We start from the raw sequence: 19,331 nt of genomic DNA on the forward strand, positions 1-19,331 counted from the left end.
CTTGGAAGGTTGAGGCTGCAGTGAGCTGTGATTGTGCCACTGCACTCCAGCCTTGGTGACAGAGCAAGACCTTGTCTTAAAAAATAAAAATAAACAAATAAAAAAAGAAAGAAAGAGAGAGAGAAGGAAGGGACGGAGGGAGGAAGAAAAAAAAAAGGCAGGCAAGTGGTATACACCTGTAGCCCCAGCTACATGAGAGGCTGAGGCTGGAGAACTCCCTGAGTTTAGGAGTTTGAGGCTACAGTGATCATACCACTGCACTGAAGGAGGACCACTCTTAGGTGTATATGCTGTGGAGGAATCAAGAACTCTCTAACAGACACCTCTAACAGGAACCTCAAAAGTAGTGTATCTAGAACAGAGTTCTTGATTACCCCACAACATATACACCTAAGAGTGGTCCTCCTTCAATCTCTTATCTCTGTAAATTAACATTACCACCCACCCAAACAAAAACCAAGAATCATTCTTGATTACTTCCTTTCCCTAACATTTAATCTACTAACAGGTTCTACAGATGCTGTGGCTAAAATAGAGGTTGAATATGTTTACCTCTGCCCATGTCCTCTACCAATCACCATTCTAAACCATTGTTGTCTTCTGTCTGAACCAAAGCATCCTAACTGGTCTCTTCCCTGCTTCCATTGTTCTCCCTGCAATCCATCCTCCACGAAGCAGACAGATGATCCCTTAGAACATAAACTTTCCTGCTTAAAGTTCTTCAGTGGCTTCTTATTCTTTTGATAAAACCCAACCCCCTTGCCTTGGAGCTTATAAGTCTGCATAATCTGCCTCCTGCTTGTTTCTTCATTCCTTCCCTTTCTGTGCTCACTGCATTCCAGTCATACCGCTGCTACCCTCTGTTCTCTAGCTCCTCCAACATAGCAAGTGCTAATTTTGCTCTAACATGTGTGGTGACCCAAAACTCTATAACTTAAGTCCAGATTTCTCCCCTGAGCTACAAGTCTATATATCCAACTACCTATAGGAACGCAGGTTTATCACCCACTCAGAAGCCCCAAACGGTGGTTCAATACTGTGCTGCATTCTTCTATTTCCCCTCCAGAGCCACTTTTCACCCTTCTCCACTCTGCTTTCTGCCACAGAGGCTGACCTATCAAGTGGAATCCTGTGGCCAACAAGGAGCTCCAGCAGAAAGTCAGAGGGAGAGGAGAGTGAGGATAAGGTACCATTCCTCTGGCTCTGTTGTTGAAAACTCCCACTCATTTTTCAAGTTCTTGCTGCAATGTGACTTTATGAAATGGTAGAGAGGATGGATTTAGGAAGGGATAGAGGAATCAAGGACAATTAGAAATAAAAGAACTAAAGAAGAGATTTTTGTAATCGTACACATTGAGAAATAATAAATGCCATTAGGGATACACATTCTTTGAGGACCAGCCTCAGTGTTTTTAACCTTTTGTTCCCAACGTCTAGCTCTGCTCTCCAGTATAGAAAACATACTCAGCACATATTATTTGAATAAAAAAGATGACCTATAAGATAAACAAAGGTCAGGAGTCCAAGGTTTACCTTGTATCCATTGTCTTCCTTGCGGTTGTGAGAGGCAGTAATCATCACACCTGCAACTGCTTTGAGCTTCTGAACTGCATATGGCTGAAAAATAAATAACACCATAGTTCCATTTTGCTTCCTAGCTATTTACACATTTGACATGAGAATAACTTTGATTAAATGACAGGAAAAGCATTATAGTATGATATTGCTTTTGTTAATACACTCTTTATTTTCTATTTACTTGATTTTTCCTTATACCTTTATTATAAGATTTCCTTCCTTTTACTTTTTTGGATTTCTTCTGTTTTAGCACAAACATGTTAAGCGAAAGCCAACTCATTATTTTAAAATCTTTTTTTTCCTTATATATTCATTAAGGCTATACATTTCCCTCTAAGTAGGGCTTTAGTTAAAACCCATAATTTTTACTATGTATTGTTTTCATTATTGCTCACTTTTAAATACCTACAGGCAGTCCTTGCTTTGCTCAGTTCCTATACATGAATTACTGATATTATGCTTTTGTTAAATAGCTCCAGTCTCCCAACAACATGTTCAAATTTCATTTACCACAGTAATATTAACCATAACTGCATCAAGTACACACTTGGCTTCTAGCTCTTCAGTCCACACATCCCTACATTTATAACAGAGCCACATCATGATGAGTGATCAATCATGTCACTCTTTAAAAGGGTGTCAGTGATTGGTCACTGAGCATCTGTTTTTTAGCGCTCACACAAACTGCAAAACATGTGGCTCTATTGCCTCCTTTTCTCCCAGTAATAGACCCATATGACAGTATACAAAAATGGATAATGGAAAGTAGGAATTAGCCAACAAAGGTGAAAGTGCAGCAAATAAACAAAAAGGAGTAATAATAGAGGGAAATTTGAATTGAACATAAATGAAGTTATAGAAAAAATAAGTGGGAATGCTGACACTGCTGCCATTCAAGAGACTTTAGACATACTACCAGGGAAGTGTAGTGAAGGGGAACACATGGATTAAATGAGGAACGAGACTGTGATGAGAAGGATGAAGATGTCCCAGAAGAAGTGACACCAACAAAGAAACCTTCACATTAAAGGAACTCCCAGAGATATTTCACAAGATTGAAATTAACAAAGGATAAGATGCTGGACGTGTATCCAAACTCAGAAAGGTATATTAACAATTTGCCAAGGCACAGATCAAGATGCTTGCTTGTAATATAAGTAAGTTATAACCACAAGAAGCAAGCTCTAGGCCGGGCGCCGTGGCTCAAGCCTGTAATCCCAGCACTTTGGGAGGCCGAGACGGGCGGATCACAAGGTCAGGAGATTGAGACCATCCTGGCTAATACGGCGAAACCCCGTCTCTACTAAAAAAAACATACAAAAAACTAGCCGGGCGTGGTGGCGGGCACCTGTAGTCCCGGCTACTTGGGAGGCTGAGGCAGGAGAATGGCATGAACCCGGGGGGCGGAGCTTGCAGTGAGCCGAGATCGCGCCACTGCACTCCAGCCTGGGGCACAGAGCAAGACTCCGTCTCAAAAAAAAAAAAAAAAAAAAAAAAAAAAAAAAGAAGCAAGCTCTGTTTATCTCCTGATAAGTTTTATTGATTGATTGATTGAGACGGAGTCTTGCTCTGTTGTCCAGGCTGGAGTTCAGTGGCACAATCTCAGCTCACTGCAACCTCTGCCTCGCAGGTTCAAGCAATTCTCGTGCCTCAGCCTCCTGAGTAGCTGGGATTACAGGCATGCGCCACCATGCCTGGCTAATTTTTGTATTTTTAGTAGAGATCGTGTTCCACTGTGTTGGTCAGGCTGGTCTGAAACTCCTGACCTCAGGTGATCCACCTGCCTTGGCCTTCCAAAGTGCTGGGATTACAGGCATGAGCCATCACCCCCAGCCTCCTGATAAGTTCTTTTTACAAAGAAATAAAGTACTTTAGTTACCAATGTTTCTTAATGTTTTAAATTACAATGTACTAAATAAACATTAGTTTTACCATTGTTTTTTCTTTTTCCTTATACATTTTTACCCAAGAGTAAGAGTGTTTTTAATGTTGTGGCAAAAAAAAAAAAAAAAAAAAAGTTAAAGGTCATGGAACAGTCATAATTTTTCTCATTGGTGATTAAGATCATCTGGCATTTTCTTAATCCAGTCTATCATTGATGGACATTTGGGTTGGTTCCAAGTCTTTGCTATTGTGAATAGTGCCGCGATAAACCAACATGGCACATGTATACATACGTAACAAACCTGCACGTTGTGCACATGTACCCTAGAACTTAAAGTATAACCAAAAAAAAAAAAAAAAAAAAAAAAAAAAAAAAGATCACTTGGCATGGTTTTGGCTTATACAACTGTCTTTATAGCCCCCACACTCTGTGCAAAGCAAGGACTGCCTGTCATTTCTAATCTGCATTATGTTATCTTCCTTAATCCATGAATAGTTTATGAATGTGTTTTTAAAATTCCAAACATGGGAGGATTTATGGGCTTTTTTATTTCTGATTTTATTGCATTGGGGTCCAGGTATATGGCTTGATAAGCAGCTCTTTGGCATTTGCTGAGACTGTGATTCTGCTTAATAATAATGTAAATCCTATCATCATACAATAGAGAATTTTTACACACATACACACACACACCCAGATCAAGTCAGCTAACAATGTGTTCAAATCTATCCTTCATCATTTTTGTCTGCCCAATGAATCAATTTCTGAAAGAAGATATTAAAATATTCCACTATAACTGTAGACTTGTCAACGTTTATAGATCAAGTTCTCAGCTAAGTTGAACAAATGTCTGTTGAATGAAAATAAACTCAAAGCAAAATTTGTTTTTCTTCCATTGGTCCCTTATATTACTCCACACAGAACTACATGCACAAAAAAGATTTGAATCCTAGTTGATTTCAGAAATATTTTCAAGAGCAGCAAGCTCTATGATCACCAACACAACACACTTACTACAAAAGGTGTAGGAACATATCTTGAAAAAAGGTACACAGGAACATCTTTGGCCAGCAAGACTGCAGCGGTGAGTTTAGCAAGCCTAAAAAAAGGGAGATTTCATTTAGTCCTTTGCCTACCATACTTTTTAAAAACCAACCTTCCACATAGATGTTTCATATTATAATTAGTCTGAATAAATAGTAGCCTAATATATCCTATTCTTATAATAACTGATTATTTAAACTTCATGCCCTAATTGGAAAATTTTAAATAAATAAGATTTTTTTTAAAAAAAGAGTTTAACAACTAATAGAAATGACATTTCAATTTCCTCTTTTTCCCTCATTCATCTTTTGATGGCTCTTTTACTAAGAAATAAAATCTGTAAAAGGCAAAAAGAATGGAAAAAGTGATATGAGACTTTGATAAACTCAATATGCATTATTACCCCGAAAAAACACCCTAAGACTAATCTAATAGGCATATAATGAGAATATAAGCTACATAATGACTACTGCCCAGTGCCTTTGCCAAAATACTAAAGTAATAAGCTATGATGTCATTCTAAATATGAACTCTAAATATTTTAAATTTTTACTTCTTTCTGTAAAATCTAAAGCTTTTCTTTGAAACACTTTTTATTCTATTTCAGCTCTAAAGTAAATATTAGCATGTGATCACATTTCTATCTGACAGTCTACTGTTTCGGAAATCCTACTACTGGACAAAAAATGTTTTAATATGTTTTATTCTATTTCAACTTAATCTTTGAAACAATTAACTCTGTACCTCTGGCTGCTGCAGCTGCTAGTTACTTGACCCCGAGTGTCATACCCAACCACAAAGCCTCTCTGCTTGAAGTCTGAGAAACATCTCTCAAGGTATTTGTACATCCCCTGAAGCAAATAAACACAAAAGATTAGTCCTAATGGATGCTTGCATTTCATATGACTCAGAATCTCTTATTTTTATGTTTGCTGTGCAGCTGACTGGCTGCTAGGGAAGTGGCTTCTGCCTTTATGCCCATGCTTACCAGTGTGGGAGCAATACTGTTCAATCCAGAAATGTAAGATGACAAACATATCCTGGATTTTCAGACACATTTAATACCATGGAAATACCGATTTAATAACCACTAAATCCAATACAATAAGTAAAACATTAGGAAAAGCAGAAGAAACATGAGCATCAATAAGCTAAAAAAAAAAAAAAGATTAGAAGAGCCAACATAAATTGTTTCTTGTCTGAAGGCTCTAGAGAACAGAATTTTAATTGTCTTAAGTCCTTGCTAGATCATATGATTGAAGTTAACCAAAAGATTTGACCTATTTATGATGCAAACATTTTTAATCAGCAACACAGTTCTTCACTAGAACATTTCTTATGATGATTGATCCCATTTGTAATTCTTTGGTTTTAAAATCTCACAGAAAAGTAATACCATAGACTAGAAAAACGTGCAGTCATGGATGACAAAAAAATGAAATAAAGTATTTCATATTGAAAACATCACAATGACAAACTAAAACCATTTAACTACCTTACAAATGATTTGTTAAGTTTAATAAATACTTTAATATCTAAAAATAACATTTTAACATTTTATATTATTACAGTCCTTTAAAATGAGTTCCACATAAAAGATGGGACATTTAATCCTAACACCCTGAAAAGAAAGCAATGCAGACACCATTTCTAATTTGGTCTCTTTCAATATGTCTTTTAAGAAGAGGAGACAATAAGATTAAAGCTCCATGTAATGTCTTGCCTAAGGCCAAACTAAGTTATACTGATTTATTGAAGACCTATTATATGGCAGGCACTGCTAAATAAGTAGTATATGGTAGCACCAAACAAAGCCACAGTGACTTCTGGTGCCTGAGTTTCTCAAGTACAATTAATTTTCCCAACCTATAAGCTATGAGTGAGTGCATGCTTAGTATATTAGCTAGATTCGACAACTTATTTCTAATGACGATACTATCCTAAAACCTCACAGACCCTCATATTAATCTCTGCTATCAGAATGCATCTTATTTCCCTATATTTTTAGGTTGGTGGAAAAGTAATTGTAGTTTTTGCCATTAAAAAAATGAACAAAACCTCAATTACTTTTGCACCAATCTAATAGAGTCTGAAAAGGGCTAGGGCTTAAGAATCAGATTCCATCCAGCTTTTCCATTTCACACAATGGAATCCCAACTCCAGTGAAAATGTGCACTTCTGTAGAAATTGCTTTTCAAACACCTCCCCTACCCATTTTTGTAAAGTCAAGAAATCTTCACTTAGAATGAAAGCATATGAAAAGACTAAATGTGTAAGAAAATAATGAACTAAAGCATCTCTAGTTGAGGAATAGGGGGAGGGGTGGGTGAGGAAGGGGCAGGTATCCTACCTATCCAACCATCCTGTCATTCCTTCTCTCCTACCTCTGCATTAGGCCTTGGCTTTAGAGAATTCTCTCAGAATAAGGCTAAAGATGATTTACTGTTTGGGAGTATCGATTAGAATTATGTCTACTGAATAATTCTCTAGCCCAGAACTATTTTTAGTATAAGCTAAATACATTATTGGTCTCAAAAGTATCGTTATTTGAAACAGGATGATTCACTTGCAAAGAGAAGCAATTTGTTTCTAGAGTGAGCTGCATAACAATGGAGAGAAGTAAAACAAATTGTATCATATTACACAACTGTATTAACTCTTACGTGGATATAGAAACCCACATAAAGGATATGTGATAAAGGAAAATATTTTCAACTAAATTTTCCAAATTCTGGTTAACCTTTATAAATGGCCATATGCCAAAATGAGTAGTTATTTTCTTCTACCTAAGTTTGTTTCTTTGTATTAATTGGATATGCTAATATACACTTCTTGGTTTCAAATGCAAAGCAACATTGTTAAGAAGTTGACAATGGCAACCAAAATAACTCTTAATCAGAAAGTCAGTCTGTGACCGTGAAGATACATAAATGACTTCTAAAATCTTGGGCAAGACTAAAGGTCAGAATTGAGTTTACAGTTTTTACTTATATAAGAGTAACTTAGGGGAAATAAAGCTTTGTGTGTGTGTGCATTTAGAATGGCACTACTTAATTTATAAACTAAAAAAAAAAAAACAGACTGAGAAAAAGTACACTTTTTTTTTGAGACAGAGTCTCGCTCTGTCGTCAGGCTGGAATGCAGTGGTGCAATCTCGGCTCACTGCAACCTCCGACTCCCAGGTTCAAGCAATTCTCCTGCCTCAGCCTCCCAAGTAGCTTAGACTACAGGCACGCACCACCATGCCCAGCTAATTTTTGTATTTTTAGTAGAGATGGGGTTTCATCATGTTGGCCAGGATGATTTCGATCTCTTGACCTCGTGATCCGCCCGCCTCAGCCTCCCAAAGAGATGGGATTACAGGCATGAGCCACCATGTCTGGTCAAAAGTACACTCTTGATACTTGATAATACTTACCTGTGTTGACTGTATTACTGTAAGGTCATTAATATAGCAAAACCCTGCCCCCATGGCAGAACGGAGTCCTGCAGTCCCAAAAGTCATTCGGCAACAAAGACGATCTCGCAGCTCCTTGTTCATCCCATTCCGTAACAGGTTTTCAATCTGCTCTTTTGTTTTGGGATTCTATAAAGAAGAAGTATTAAAACTTAACCAGGAATCCAAGCAGAGTCCTAATATTAAGCCCTTCGGAGGGGTCAATATGTATATATCACAAGGTTCAACATTCAATATAAATTCCACAGTGCTACTTCTTTGTACGTATGATAAAATAATACCTGCCATTCACTGAGTCCCCAAAGGAGAAAGGGCCTGTTGAGGGTGATTTACATATCTCTAAATTTTATAGCATTTGTATAGCATATTAAAGAATGTTGTTTTTTAAAAAATTTGATATTTAAGAGCTTTGAATCCAAAATAAACCTCTTAGTAAAAAATGACATCAATTAAGTTAGAGTCCATGTTAGATTTCAATCATAGTTCACTGTAACCTCAAACTCCTGGGCTCAAGTAATCTAGCCTCAGCCTCTTGAGTAGCTGGGACTACAGGCATGCGCCACTACACCTGGCTAATACATTAAGTTTTAAGAGAAATAGAGACACTACTGGATAAATACCATCAAAACATGCCTACCAGTTACCTACCTAGACCTCTGCAATTCAAAATGAACAGATATTCCTTTCTACTGCTTAAAAATCACAGAAAACGATTCAATTTATCTATGGCACAAGTTGGCCATAAAAATATTTTATGTGTTAAGTGTGAACTTAATTAAGAATGAGAATACAAATTCATTCCAAAAATGGTTTGTGAGGCAGGGCATGACAACATCTATATTTGGGATTCTGTATTTCATTGTCATGTACTTTAACTTATTTTCATAAATCTCAAGAATACCTGTCACTGAAAATGGTGCTTCACAAAAGAATATCAAGTTTCGGCTGGGCGTGGTGGCTCACGCCTGTAATCCCAGCACTTTGGGAGGCCGAGACACATATATATATGCTTTAACATCTATTAGTTTTATATATATAAATATATAAATATAAATATATTTATATACATATATAAATATATATATGCTTTAACATCTATTAGTTATATACATACATAAATATATATGTGTGTGTGTATATATATATATAAAATCCAGACTCAAGGAGCTTCTGTTTCATAAATGGCACACACTAACAAATAACTTACATAAAAATATGAATAGCTCTTAAGGGAAAAATATGAATAACAGTATCTGGGATACTATCATTTCTTTTTTTTTTTTTTTTTTTTTTTTTTTTTTTTTTTTTGAGACGGAGTCTTGCTCTGCCGCCCAGGCTGGGGTGCAGTGGCCGGATCTCAGCTCACTGCAAGCTCCGCCTCCCAGGTTTACGCCATTCTCCTGCCTCAGCCTCCCGAGTAGCTGGGACTACAGGCGCCCGCCACCTCACCCGGCTACTTTTTTGTATTTTTTAGTAGAGACGGGGTTTCACCGTGTTAGCCAGGATGGTCTCGATCTCCTGACCTCGTGATCCGCCCGTCTCGGCCTCCCAAAGTGCTGGGATTACAGGCTTGAGCCACCGCGCCCGGCTACTATCATTTCTAAGATACCACTAGATTTCATAGGTCAAAGAGACTTGAAGAGGGCTAACATTTAAAGGTGGGCATAAGAATGGCAAAAATTGAATAGACTCTTCACGTTTAGAGGGTACATAGCACTGTAATACCCTGCTAGTAGGAATGTAAATTGGGATAGTCTTTTTACAGTGGTTTTACAGCAAGTATCAAATTTTAAATTGCACATGCCTTTTGGCCCATACATGTCTGTCCACAAAAATACCTTCACATGAACAATAACATTTATTCATATAAGAAGGTTCACTGCAGCACCTGTATGGTTAGTATTATTATTAATATTACCATTGTATAGAGGAGGAAACTAAGATTTAGAGAGGGAGCCTAGTATCACTGAGCTGGTACTGGAAATTTAGACAGTTTGGGAACCTAAGCTGGTCTGGCTCTAAAGCCTATGCCATCTCACTACAAACAAAATAATTGTGTTGGGGTGTTAATAATGCTTCTGATAACAATTTAATTCCAGTTACAAAGCAAAGTGATGTTCCTTTTTATTACAGGTATAGTGTGTATATATATATTGTATGTATATATAGTATATATGTGTATATAGTATATGTGTATATACACAGTATGTGTATATGTGTATATATGTAGTATGTATAGTGTATGTATATATATATCTAATGAATATATATGTATATACACATATACATATATGTATGTGTATATACATATGTATACACACACACACATATATATAAATGATCCACCAGACATAAATGCTGTTGGTTACTGAGTATACTTCCTAATGTTTAACTGCACAGCTACTAGAGTAGGGCCTAAAAATTCCATTCCCAATTACAGACTTCACAAGCAGTACTAACCTAATTCCTGGTTGTTGAAAAGCTTGTAAGTTAGAGAAAAATGAAAATGAATAAAGAATCATGATATACTAGATATAACAAATACACTTTTATGGCAAAAAGCTAAATAATTATGACAACAGGCATTTGAAATCTACTTTACACTCAGATTTCTCCACTATTTAACAGTGAGACATTAAATTAGATGTTGATGTTATAAACTTTTAAAAATATAACCTAAAAAGCTATCTACGCAGCCATAATTATCACATATTCTCCATTCAGATGAACTTACATTTGTATTTTTTTCTAAAGTCATTATATCACTATGATTTTATAAACTATAATATATGAAGATTCTAAAGAATTATAAATTTATTATTATTATTATTATTTGAGACAGAGTCTCGCTCTGTCGCCCAGGCTGGAGTGCAGTGGCAGGATCTCGGCTTGCTGCAAGCTCCGCTGCCTCCCGGGTTCATGCCATTCTCCTGCCTCAGCCTCCCGAGTAGCTGGGACTACAGGCGTCCGCCACCACGCCCGGCTAATTTTTTGTGTTTTTAGTAGAGACGAGGTTTCACCATGTTAGCCAGGATGGTCTCCATCTCCTGAATTCGTGATCCGCCTGCCTCAGCCTCCCAAAGTGTGGGATTATAGGCATGAGCCACCACGCCCAGCCAACTAATTATTTTTAAATGAAATTTTCATGTTGAACTCAGGTATAATAAATGAAAAGGAGAGCAGAAGAGTATATACAGTGTTTTCATTTATATAAAAAGAGGTATGTGTATATTTATATATCATCTAGAAGTATTCCATGTAAATATAAGAGATTAAAAATAGTGATTACCTCTGAAGGGGATATTAGGCATGGGGTTTCAAGTAGACAAGTGACTTATTTTTATTGGAGAGCCATGATGCTGTTTGGATATTTTATGTATATATTATTTTTTATGGTTAAAAACTAGTTAGGTATTCATGATGGCTCAGAAAAACCTCTACTTGTGTGTCTATGTGAATGATTTTTTACCTCACAAATTGCTCTCCTTTTCCCATTCACAGAAAGCTACTGATAAGATCTGAATCTATAAAACATATATTGGTGTTCTCTCAAATGCAAATTATTGTTTGCTTTCTAACTGTGCTCTCTTATTTACAATTCATTGATTACTTGGGGGTAGAAGCCTAGTCAAGAAAAAAAAAAGAGGAGGAAGACAGTAGGAAAGCTATTTGACTGACCTGCTTTCAAGAAACATACACACCAGGCTGGGCACGTTGGGTCACGTCTGTAATCTCAGCACTTTGGGAGGTCGAGGCGGGCAGATTACCTGAGGTCAGGAGTTCAAGACAAGTCTGGCCAACATGGCGAAACATTCTCTCTACTAAAAATACAAAAATTAGCTGGGCATGGTAGTGTGTGCCTGTAGTCCCAGCTACTTGGGAGGCTGAGGCAGGAGAATCACTTGAACCAGGGAGGCAATTTAGTGAGCCGAGATCGCGCCACTGCACTCCAGCCTGGGCAACAGAGTAAGACTCCGTCTCAACAACAACAACAAAAAAATACACACTGACCTATTACACAAAATGGAAATTTATTATTTAGAAAGTAAATGCATTCAATCTGAAATAAATTTGCTTTTAACTAGCATATCTTAGAATCCTAACAATTTTAGTACTCCAAAAAAGTAATCCTGCAGAAAATCGAAAAGATTTTAGTGACTACTAGCATTTCTCTGTACTTCATCAGTAATAAAGCTAATTGTTTAGTATGAAGTCAGTAAGGTGCAGAATATAGAAAAAAGCCATGCATTATTTTCGAATTTTACCTGTATACCAAAAATTTTCCTTTAGGTTCTAATCCTATGGTTTGCTTCAACTTTACATGGCTGAAATGAAGAAAAGAAAGTATCTTCTTACGTAATACTTGTGGAGTTTTCTTTTTTCCATATTGTAGAACCAGAAGGCCCAAATTCAAAGAAAACATGAAAGAATTGATTTTTCTAAAATCACTTAAAAAAATTAACTTCTTACAAACTTTCACAGATGTGAAGAAGGTTACACACCAGACCAAAATTCACATCAACTCTGCCTGCCGACCAGTGAAAGTACTAACATTCACTTATGAAGGATTATTTTGAACTTGCCCAAGTTTTCTGAATAGGTTCAGAAAACTAGGGACTTCTATATTATTTATGTATAATAAATATAAATGTGTATAAAAGAGTGTAAAAAATGTAATCAAGTTTGCCAATGAGAAGTGTGTTAGCTTGTCTGCATTGGTATAAAGGAATACTTGAGGCTGGGTAATTTATAAAGAAATAAGGTTTATTTGGCTCACGGTTCTGCAGGCTGTACAAGCATAGCACCAGCATCTGCTCCACTTCTGGTGAGGCCCAGGAAGCTTTTAGTCATAACAGAAGGGAAGAATAGCCAGCTTATCACATGGTGAATGAGGGAACAAAAGAGAGCTGCCAGGCTCTTCAACAATCACCTCTCATGTGAACTAACAGAGTGACAACTCCTTATTATCACCAGCAGAGAACCAAGCTATTCATGAGGGAACCACCCCAATGACCCAAACGCCTCCCACCAGGACCCACCTCCAATGCTGGAGGTCACATTTCAACATGCGATTTACAGGGGACAAAACAGCCAAACCATATTGAAGAGTTTACCTGTAAATCCTTTTTCCTATTTATCTGATAAACCTACTATTTTAATAATTCTAACACAATTTGAATCTACTCTATTAGTATTCTAGTACAAAACCTAACAGCTTAAATACACTCAAAAACATGAATCGCATTGTTTAGAAGATTGGAACAGACCTAAAAGAACATAATATATATTTAAAATCCCAAATTCAGTCTGGGCACGGTGGCTTATGCTTGTAATCCTAGCACTTTGGGAGGCTGAGGTGGATGGATCACCTGAGGTCAGGAGTTTGAGACCAGCCTGGCCAACATGGTGAAACCTTGCCTCTACTAAAAATACAAAAAAATTAGCCAGGCATGGCGGTGGGCACCTATAATCCCAGCTACTCAGGAGGGTGAAGCAGGAGAATCACTTGAACCTGGGAGGCGGAGGTTACAGTGAGCCGAGATCATGCCATTTGCACTCCAGCCTGGATAACAAGAGTGAAACTCTGTCTAAAAAAAAAAATCGCAAATTCTAATATTGTTATACATCTAAAGGGGAGCCAATATACAAAATTGACTCTTAATAACTCAAATATATCTAAAGTTGCAAAATTGTACATAACATTTTTAAATGTTACTGGCAGAGACTTATGTCTAAATAATAAATACCAGTTTTATATAACTACAGAGAAAAACATTTTTATTTTGTTTATCTATTTATTATTTTGCCCCCCATCGTGAATGAAAGACAAACAAATTTTAAAGTTTATTTCTAACCAGAAGTGAAAATAGGAAAGTGCAATCTGAAAATCTGAAAGGTAAACACAGCTGACATTCACTTCTGAGGGTAAGCCAATTTGAAGATCCGAGTCTAGAGTCTTGGAGCAGAACAGGTTTTCTAAATCAGATGTTTCCTTATGAAGTCCAAACTACATTCATGCTAAACTAATCATTCTTTCCTATTTAAATAATTTTTGTGTAATTCTAAATTTAATTTCCCTATCTTAAAAAAATTGGTAGAAATTAACATAAATTTGGCTTAGACAAAAAACTTGAATATAAAATATACTCATCATATAAAATGAGATTTGAATAATTGCTTAATAAACACAAAAATCATATCCACAAAATGAAGTACTAAGTACCCCCAAAGTAGAAAATAATCTTGAAATATAATATTATCATTTAAGAATATTAGATATACCAAATTAATGTGAAAGATTAAAAAAAGTTAATTATTTTGTTTCAAAAAAACTATTTTTTTTAAAAAACTATAATTTTAACAAAGCACATACAATGAGCTCAATTTTACTGTTCAATTACATAGTCAAACTTGTCTCTGTTAAGCTTTAAGTAAAAAATATTTCTCATATAAGGTAGTCAACATAAAATATTTCAAATGTTTATTGTCTTTCTACAAATATTGTGACATATCATACTTTTCTTGACCAACAAAGAATCCAATTATTGGCTAATGTGCTCAGTAGACCACTGGTAGGAGAGAAAGATCACTGAAGTAATAATTCTAGAAGGTTTGGCCCTGATCTTGAGTCAGCAATTGCTTAGCTAAATCATCCTGAACAAGTCACTTCACCTTTCCTTAAGACTTTAGATTCCAAGCATATGTGATGATTTTTGAGATTAACTTTTCAAACTCTATAGGTTTTGTCAGTAAGTGATCATGGAAGGCACTAAGTATACCAAGTTCAAGGGCTCCAGTAACATCTATTACTAGCTTTATGACCTTGAACAGGTAATTTAACTCCAGTATCTTCACCTGTAAAAAACAAGAATCATGTTCTACTCTTTTCCCTGGGCACCATGGGCCAACCTCCCTTGGAGCTAAATGAGACCATGTGACAGAGTTATGGTCACTGGATATGAAAGAGATGTGCACCACTTCCATGCCTAGCCCCAGACCTACTCCCCCACCACTCCTCTTTCCCCATTTACCCATTAAACAGAGAGGACTCTAAGGACCTACAGGAGTATGTAGCAACAAGATGGAATAAATGATTTCATGGAACAAAATCCCCCTCCTTTACCTCCTACCTCATGGACCAGCACTGGGCTGTAACGTCAACAAGAAATAAACTTACACTGTGTAAGCCACTGAAACTTTGGCATATTTGTAGGGTTTTTTGTTTGTTTGTGTTTTTCTCTTTTTTTTTTTTTTGAGACAGAGTCTTGTTCTGTTGCTCAGGCTGGAGTACAGTGGTGACACATCAGCTCACTGAAACTTTGGCACATTTGTAGGGTTTTTTGTTTGTGTTTTCGTCTTTTTTTTTTTTTTTTTTTTGAGACAGAGTCCATTCTGTTGCTCAGGCTGGAGGACAGTGGTGACATATCAGCTCACTGCAGCCTGGACCTCCTGGGCTCAAGTGATCCTCCTGTCTTGGCCTCCCCAAAGTGCTAGAATTACAGGTGTCAGCCACTGCACCCAGTGGAAGTAATACTTGAACTGAAAAGTGAAAGATTAGTAGGAGTTGGATTGTGGAGCAAGGTGGGTGAGGAACAAGTTGGGAGTAGAGAGATAATGGAGTTCGGTATTAGACTTACTGAGTTTGAAATAATATCTATACCCAGCACACTAACCATTGCTTCCCCTCCCCTCTCCGGCCCCCAATAGTAACCTAGGAAATAAAAATTAAAACAAGATACCATTTTTCACCGAAAAACTTATTAAGAATTTTTAAAATGAGTAAGCCCAGTGCTGGGGAATGAAAATTAACTCTAGTAACCAAGGAAATGAAAATTAAAACAAGATACCATTTTTTCACCTAAAAATTGATTAAGAGTTTTTAAAATGAATAAGCCCAGTGCTGCGGAATGAGAGTATATTTATTGCTATGGCTTAGTAAAAAACCACTTTAAACTTAATGGTTTCAATCAATAATCATTAATTATCTTTCATAGTTTCTATGGGTTAGGATTCAGAAATGGCACAGCCAGGATGGCTTGTCTGTGTACTGCTGTAGGCTTGTCTATCTGGCAGTGATGCTGACTGTAGGCTGGGGCCTAGTGGAGGCCATCAAATGGCACACCTACAGAGGCCACTCCTTGTGGCCTTGGTTTCCTTGCAATGTTGGGTTCCAAAGGCAAGTGTCCCATGAGCAAGCAAGCCAAGTGGAAGTCACATTACCTTTTATGGCCTAGCTCTGAAAGGCATGTTAATTTCCACTGCACTGTATTTATTATTTTTATTTTTATTTTTTTGAGGCAGAGTCTCACTCTGTCATGTAGGCTGGAGTACTGTGGAGAAAAACATGTCTCACTGCAGCCTCCACCTCCCAGTCTCAAGCAATCTTCCTACCTCAGCCTCCCAAGTAGCTGAGACTACTGGCATACACCACTATGCCTGGCTTTTTAATTTTTTAAAGAGATGGGGTCTTGCCATGTTGCCGAGGCTGGGCTTGAACTCCTAGCTTCAGGCAATACTCCCACTCCAACCTCCCAAAGTGCTGAGATTACAGGCATGAGCCACCGCACCTGCTTTGTACTATATTTCTTTAGGCAGCTACAAAGATCCACCCAGGTTCCAGCAGAGGGAACACAGATCCCACCATTCAATTAAGGAGTACCAAAGTCACACAGTAAGAAGAACATGTGGAATGGGACATATAGTTGCAGCTGTCTTTAAAAAAATACAATCTGCTAGAGGGACTATAAATCGATACAACATCTCAGATGACAATTTGCCAATATTTTAAGTAGCTTAAATATTAAATAGTCTTTGTTTTAGCAATTCTACTTCTAGAAATTTATCCCGAGGAAATAATCACGGATGCACGTTATGATTTAGTCATAAGGATATTCACTAAAGTAATATTAATAATAATAAAAAAAGTAAGCAAACCACATGTTAATAGAAAACTGGTTAAATAAAAAGGCTGATGTAATAGTACATTAACATTATGTATTAAAAAATCACAATAGAATTTTAATATGCAAAAACACTTAGATGTATTAGGGGGGTAAGTATATAAACCATATGTGTAATACAATTCCAAATTTGTAAAATATACATAAATGCATAGAAAAATAAAACTAAAAAAATGTGATTGTTCCTTATATCTTCATGGGGAAGGATTACTTATGTAATCAAGGAGAAAAGTTTACAGAATACAAATTAACCCCAAACTCTTATTTATTTAAAATTTTACTTTATTTTATATTCCAGCTACATGTGCAGGTTACACAGGTAAATGTGTGCCATGGTGGTTTGCTGCACCTATCAACCCATCACCTAGGTATTAAGTCCCACATGCATTAGCTATTTATCCTGATGCTCTCCCTCCCCACGCCTCTCCAACAGGCCCCAGTGTGTGTTGTTCCCCTCCCCGTATCCATATGTTCTCATTTTTCAGCTCTCACTTGTAAGTGAGAACATGCGGTGTTCGGTTTTCTGTTTCTGTGTTAGTTTGCTAGTTTGCATGATGGCTTCCAGCTCCATCCATGTCCTTACAAAGAACATGCTCTCAATCCTTTTTATGTATACATAGTATTCTATGGAGAGATATATATATTACATTTTCTTTATCCAGTCTATCACTGATGGGCATTTGGGTTGATCCCATGTCTTTGTTATTGTGAATAGTGCTGCAATGAACATATGTGTGCATATATCTTTGTAACAGAATGATTTATATTCCTTTGTAACACCAAACTCTTAACCTGTGGATTAATGTCATTCATCACTTTAGGAAATTTCATAGCAACTATCTCTTTCCTCTCCTTAAGAGATTCCAATGAATAGCATGTTAGACCTTTTCCTGTATCATCTTATGTCTCATAGCCTCTCTTTTATTCCTCCACTTCCCCCCAATCCTTTTGTCATTCCATGCTTTGTTCTGAATATTTTTCACTGACCTATCTTGCAGTTTGCTAATTCTCTCTCTGATTCCTCTCTAAAGTGTTGTTAAATGTGTTCATTGAATTCTTAATTTTGGTTATTGTATTTCTTCAGTTTCAGAATTTCTATTTTTTGTTTTGTTTTGTTTTGTTTTTTGAGACGGAGTCTCACTGTCGCCCAGGCTGAAGCGCAGTGGCCGGATCTCAGCTCACTGCAAGCTCTGCCTCCCAAGTAGCTGGGACTACAGGCACCCGCCACCTCGCCCGGCTAGTTTTTTGTATTTTTTAGTAGAGACGGGGTTTCACCGTGTTAGCCAGGATGGTCTCGATCTCCTGACCTCGTGATCCGCCTGTCTCGGCCTCCCAAAGTGCTGGGATTACAGGCTTGAGCCACCGTGCCCAGCCGTTTCAGAATTTCTATTTTTAAAAATTTACTTTTTTTGTATTATTTTCATTTCTCCACCAATTTTTTTAACTTATGAGATTACTCCTACTTCTGCTCTCTGCTCAATTTTAATATTTTTTATCTTCTTGATCTTGACAGTCTTAGTTATTTTAAAGTCTACATTTGATAAATACAGGAGCCCTTGCAGGTCAGTTTGCATTATCTGTTGTTTTTGCAGGTTCTTGTTTATGCTGACTTGCTTCCTTATATTTCTGGTTATCTTTGACTCTGTACTATTATATTTATATTATTTTTGTAACATTATTAGGTATTATATTTAACATATTATTAGTAGGAATAATTTGGAACCTAAGATGAAGCTACCTCCCTCCAGGAAACTTGTTGTTGTTTGTTTGTTTGTTGTTTTGCTTTTCTTAGGCATCTGAAAGCACTAGCAATCTGAGTTCACTTTAATCCAATTTCCAAGCCATCCAAATGACTCAAAACTGGAATACAGTCTGTACGAGGAGTGTTTGAGTTCACCAGTATTCACAGGGCAGCCCTTTGGACTTCTAAAGAGTGTTCTCAGGGTCTCCACCCACGATAGGGCCCAGATTCCAATTTTTGTCCCTCTATACTAGCAAGACCAACAAAAAGACTGCCAATCTTCTTAGCTGCCTATCCTGATCAGTAAATGTGCCCTGGGCAAAAGTGGCCCTAAATACTAAACTCAGCTCTCTGAATTTCTGTCTTCTTCTAGACTGTGGCCTAGAATTTCCTTCTTCTTCGAAATCTTGAACTGGAAACTCTTGACTAACATTAAATAACACCTTCAAACAGATTTTTAAATCTACATTTTATCTATTTTTCCCAGTTGTTGGAGGAAGATTGTCCAAATTACCTCATCTGTCATTTCTAGAAGTAGAAGTCTTTCCACCATACAACACTGCACTATATAGTATGGCTTTATTATGCTTAACTTACATGTACTCCACTATATGTATTTAGCCCTGCCTCCTAAATATTAAAATTGTATTTTGTGCATGTGCTCTA

The 19,331-nt window shown here is 36.9% G+C and overlaps 1 protein-coding gene across 2 annotated transcripts in view; it reads right to left on the reverse strand.

Moving 5' to 3' along the window:
* The window catches only part of PGM2L1 (phosphoglucomutase 2 like 1), a 60,816-nt gene that overhangs the window by 29,216 nt on the left and 12,269 nt on the right, over nucleotides 1-19,331 (reverse strand). Inside the window, exons 1-5 of one of the 2 annotated variants that reach the window (XM_050756177.1) lie at nucleotides 10,425-10,768; nucleotides 7,926-8,093; nucleotides 5,252-5,358; nucleotides 4,478-4,562; nucleotides 1,534-1,617 (exon numbers count right to left, since the gene is read on the reverse strand). In XM_050756177.1, the coding sequence (XP_050612134.1) occupies nucleotides 1,534-1,617; nucleotides 4,478-4,562; nucleotides 5,252-5,358; nucleotides 7,926-8,048 (399 nt within the window). In that variant the 5' untranslated portion in view covers nucleotides 8,049-8,093; nucleotides 10,425-10,768. Of the gene's footprint in view, nucleotides 1-1,533; nucleotides 1,618-4,477; nucleotides 4,563-5,251; nucleotides 5,359-7,925; nucleotides 8,094-10,424; nucleotides 10,769-19,331 lie in introns of those variants that run through there. The other variant, XM_050756176.1, reaches the window with a different exon arrangement.

Source organism: Macaca thibetana, chromosome 14 (genome assembly GCF_024542745.1).
Source record: "Macaca thibetana thibetana isolate TM-01 chromosome 14, ASM2454274v1, whole genome shotgun sequence".
NCBI lineage: Eukaryota > Metazoa > Chordata > Mammalia > Primates > Cercopithecidae > Macaca > Macaca thibetana.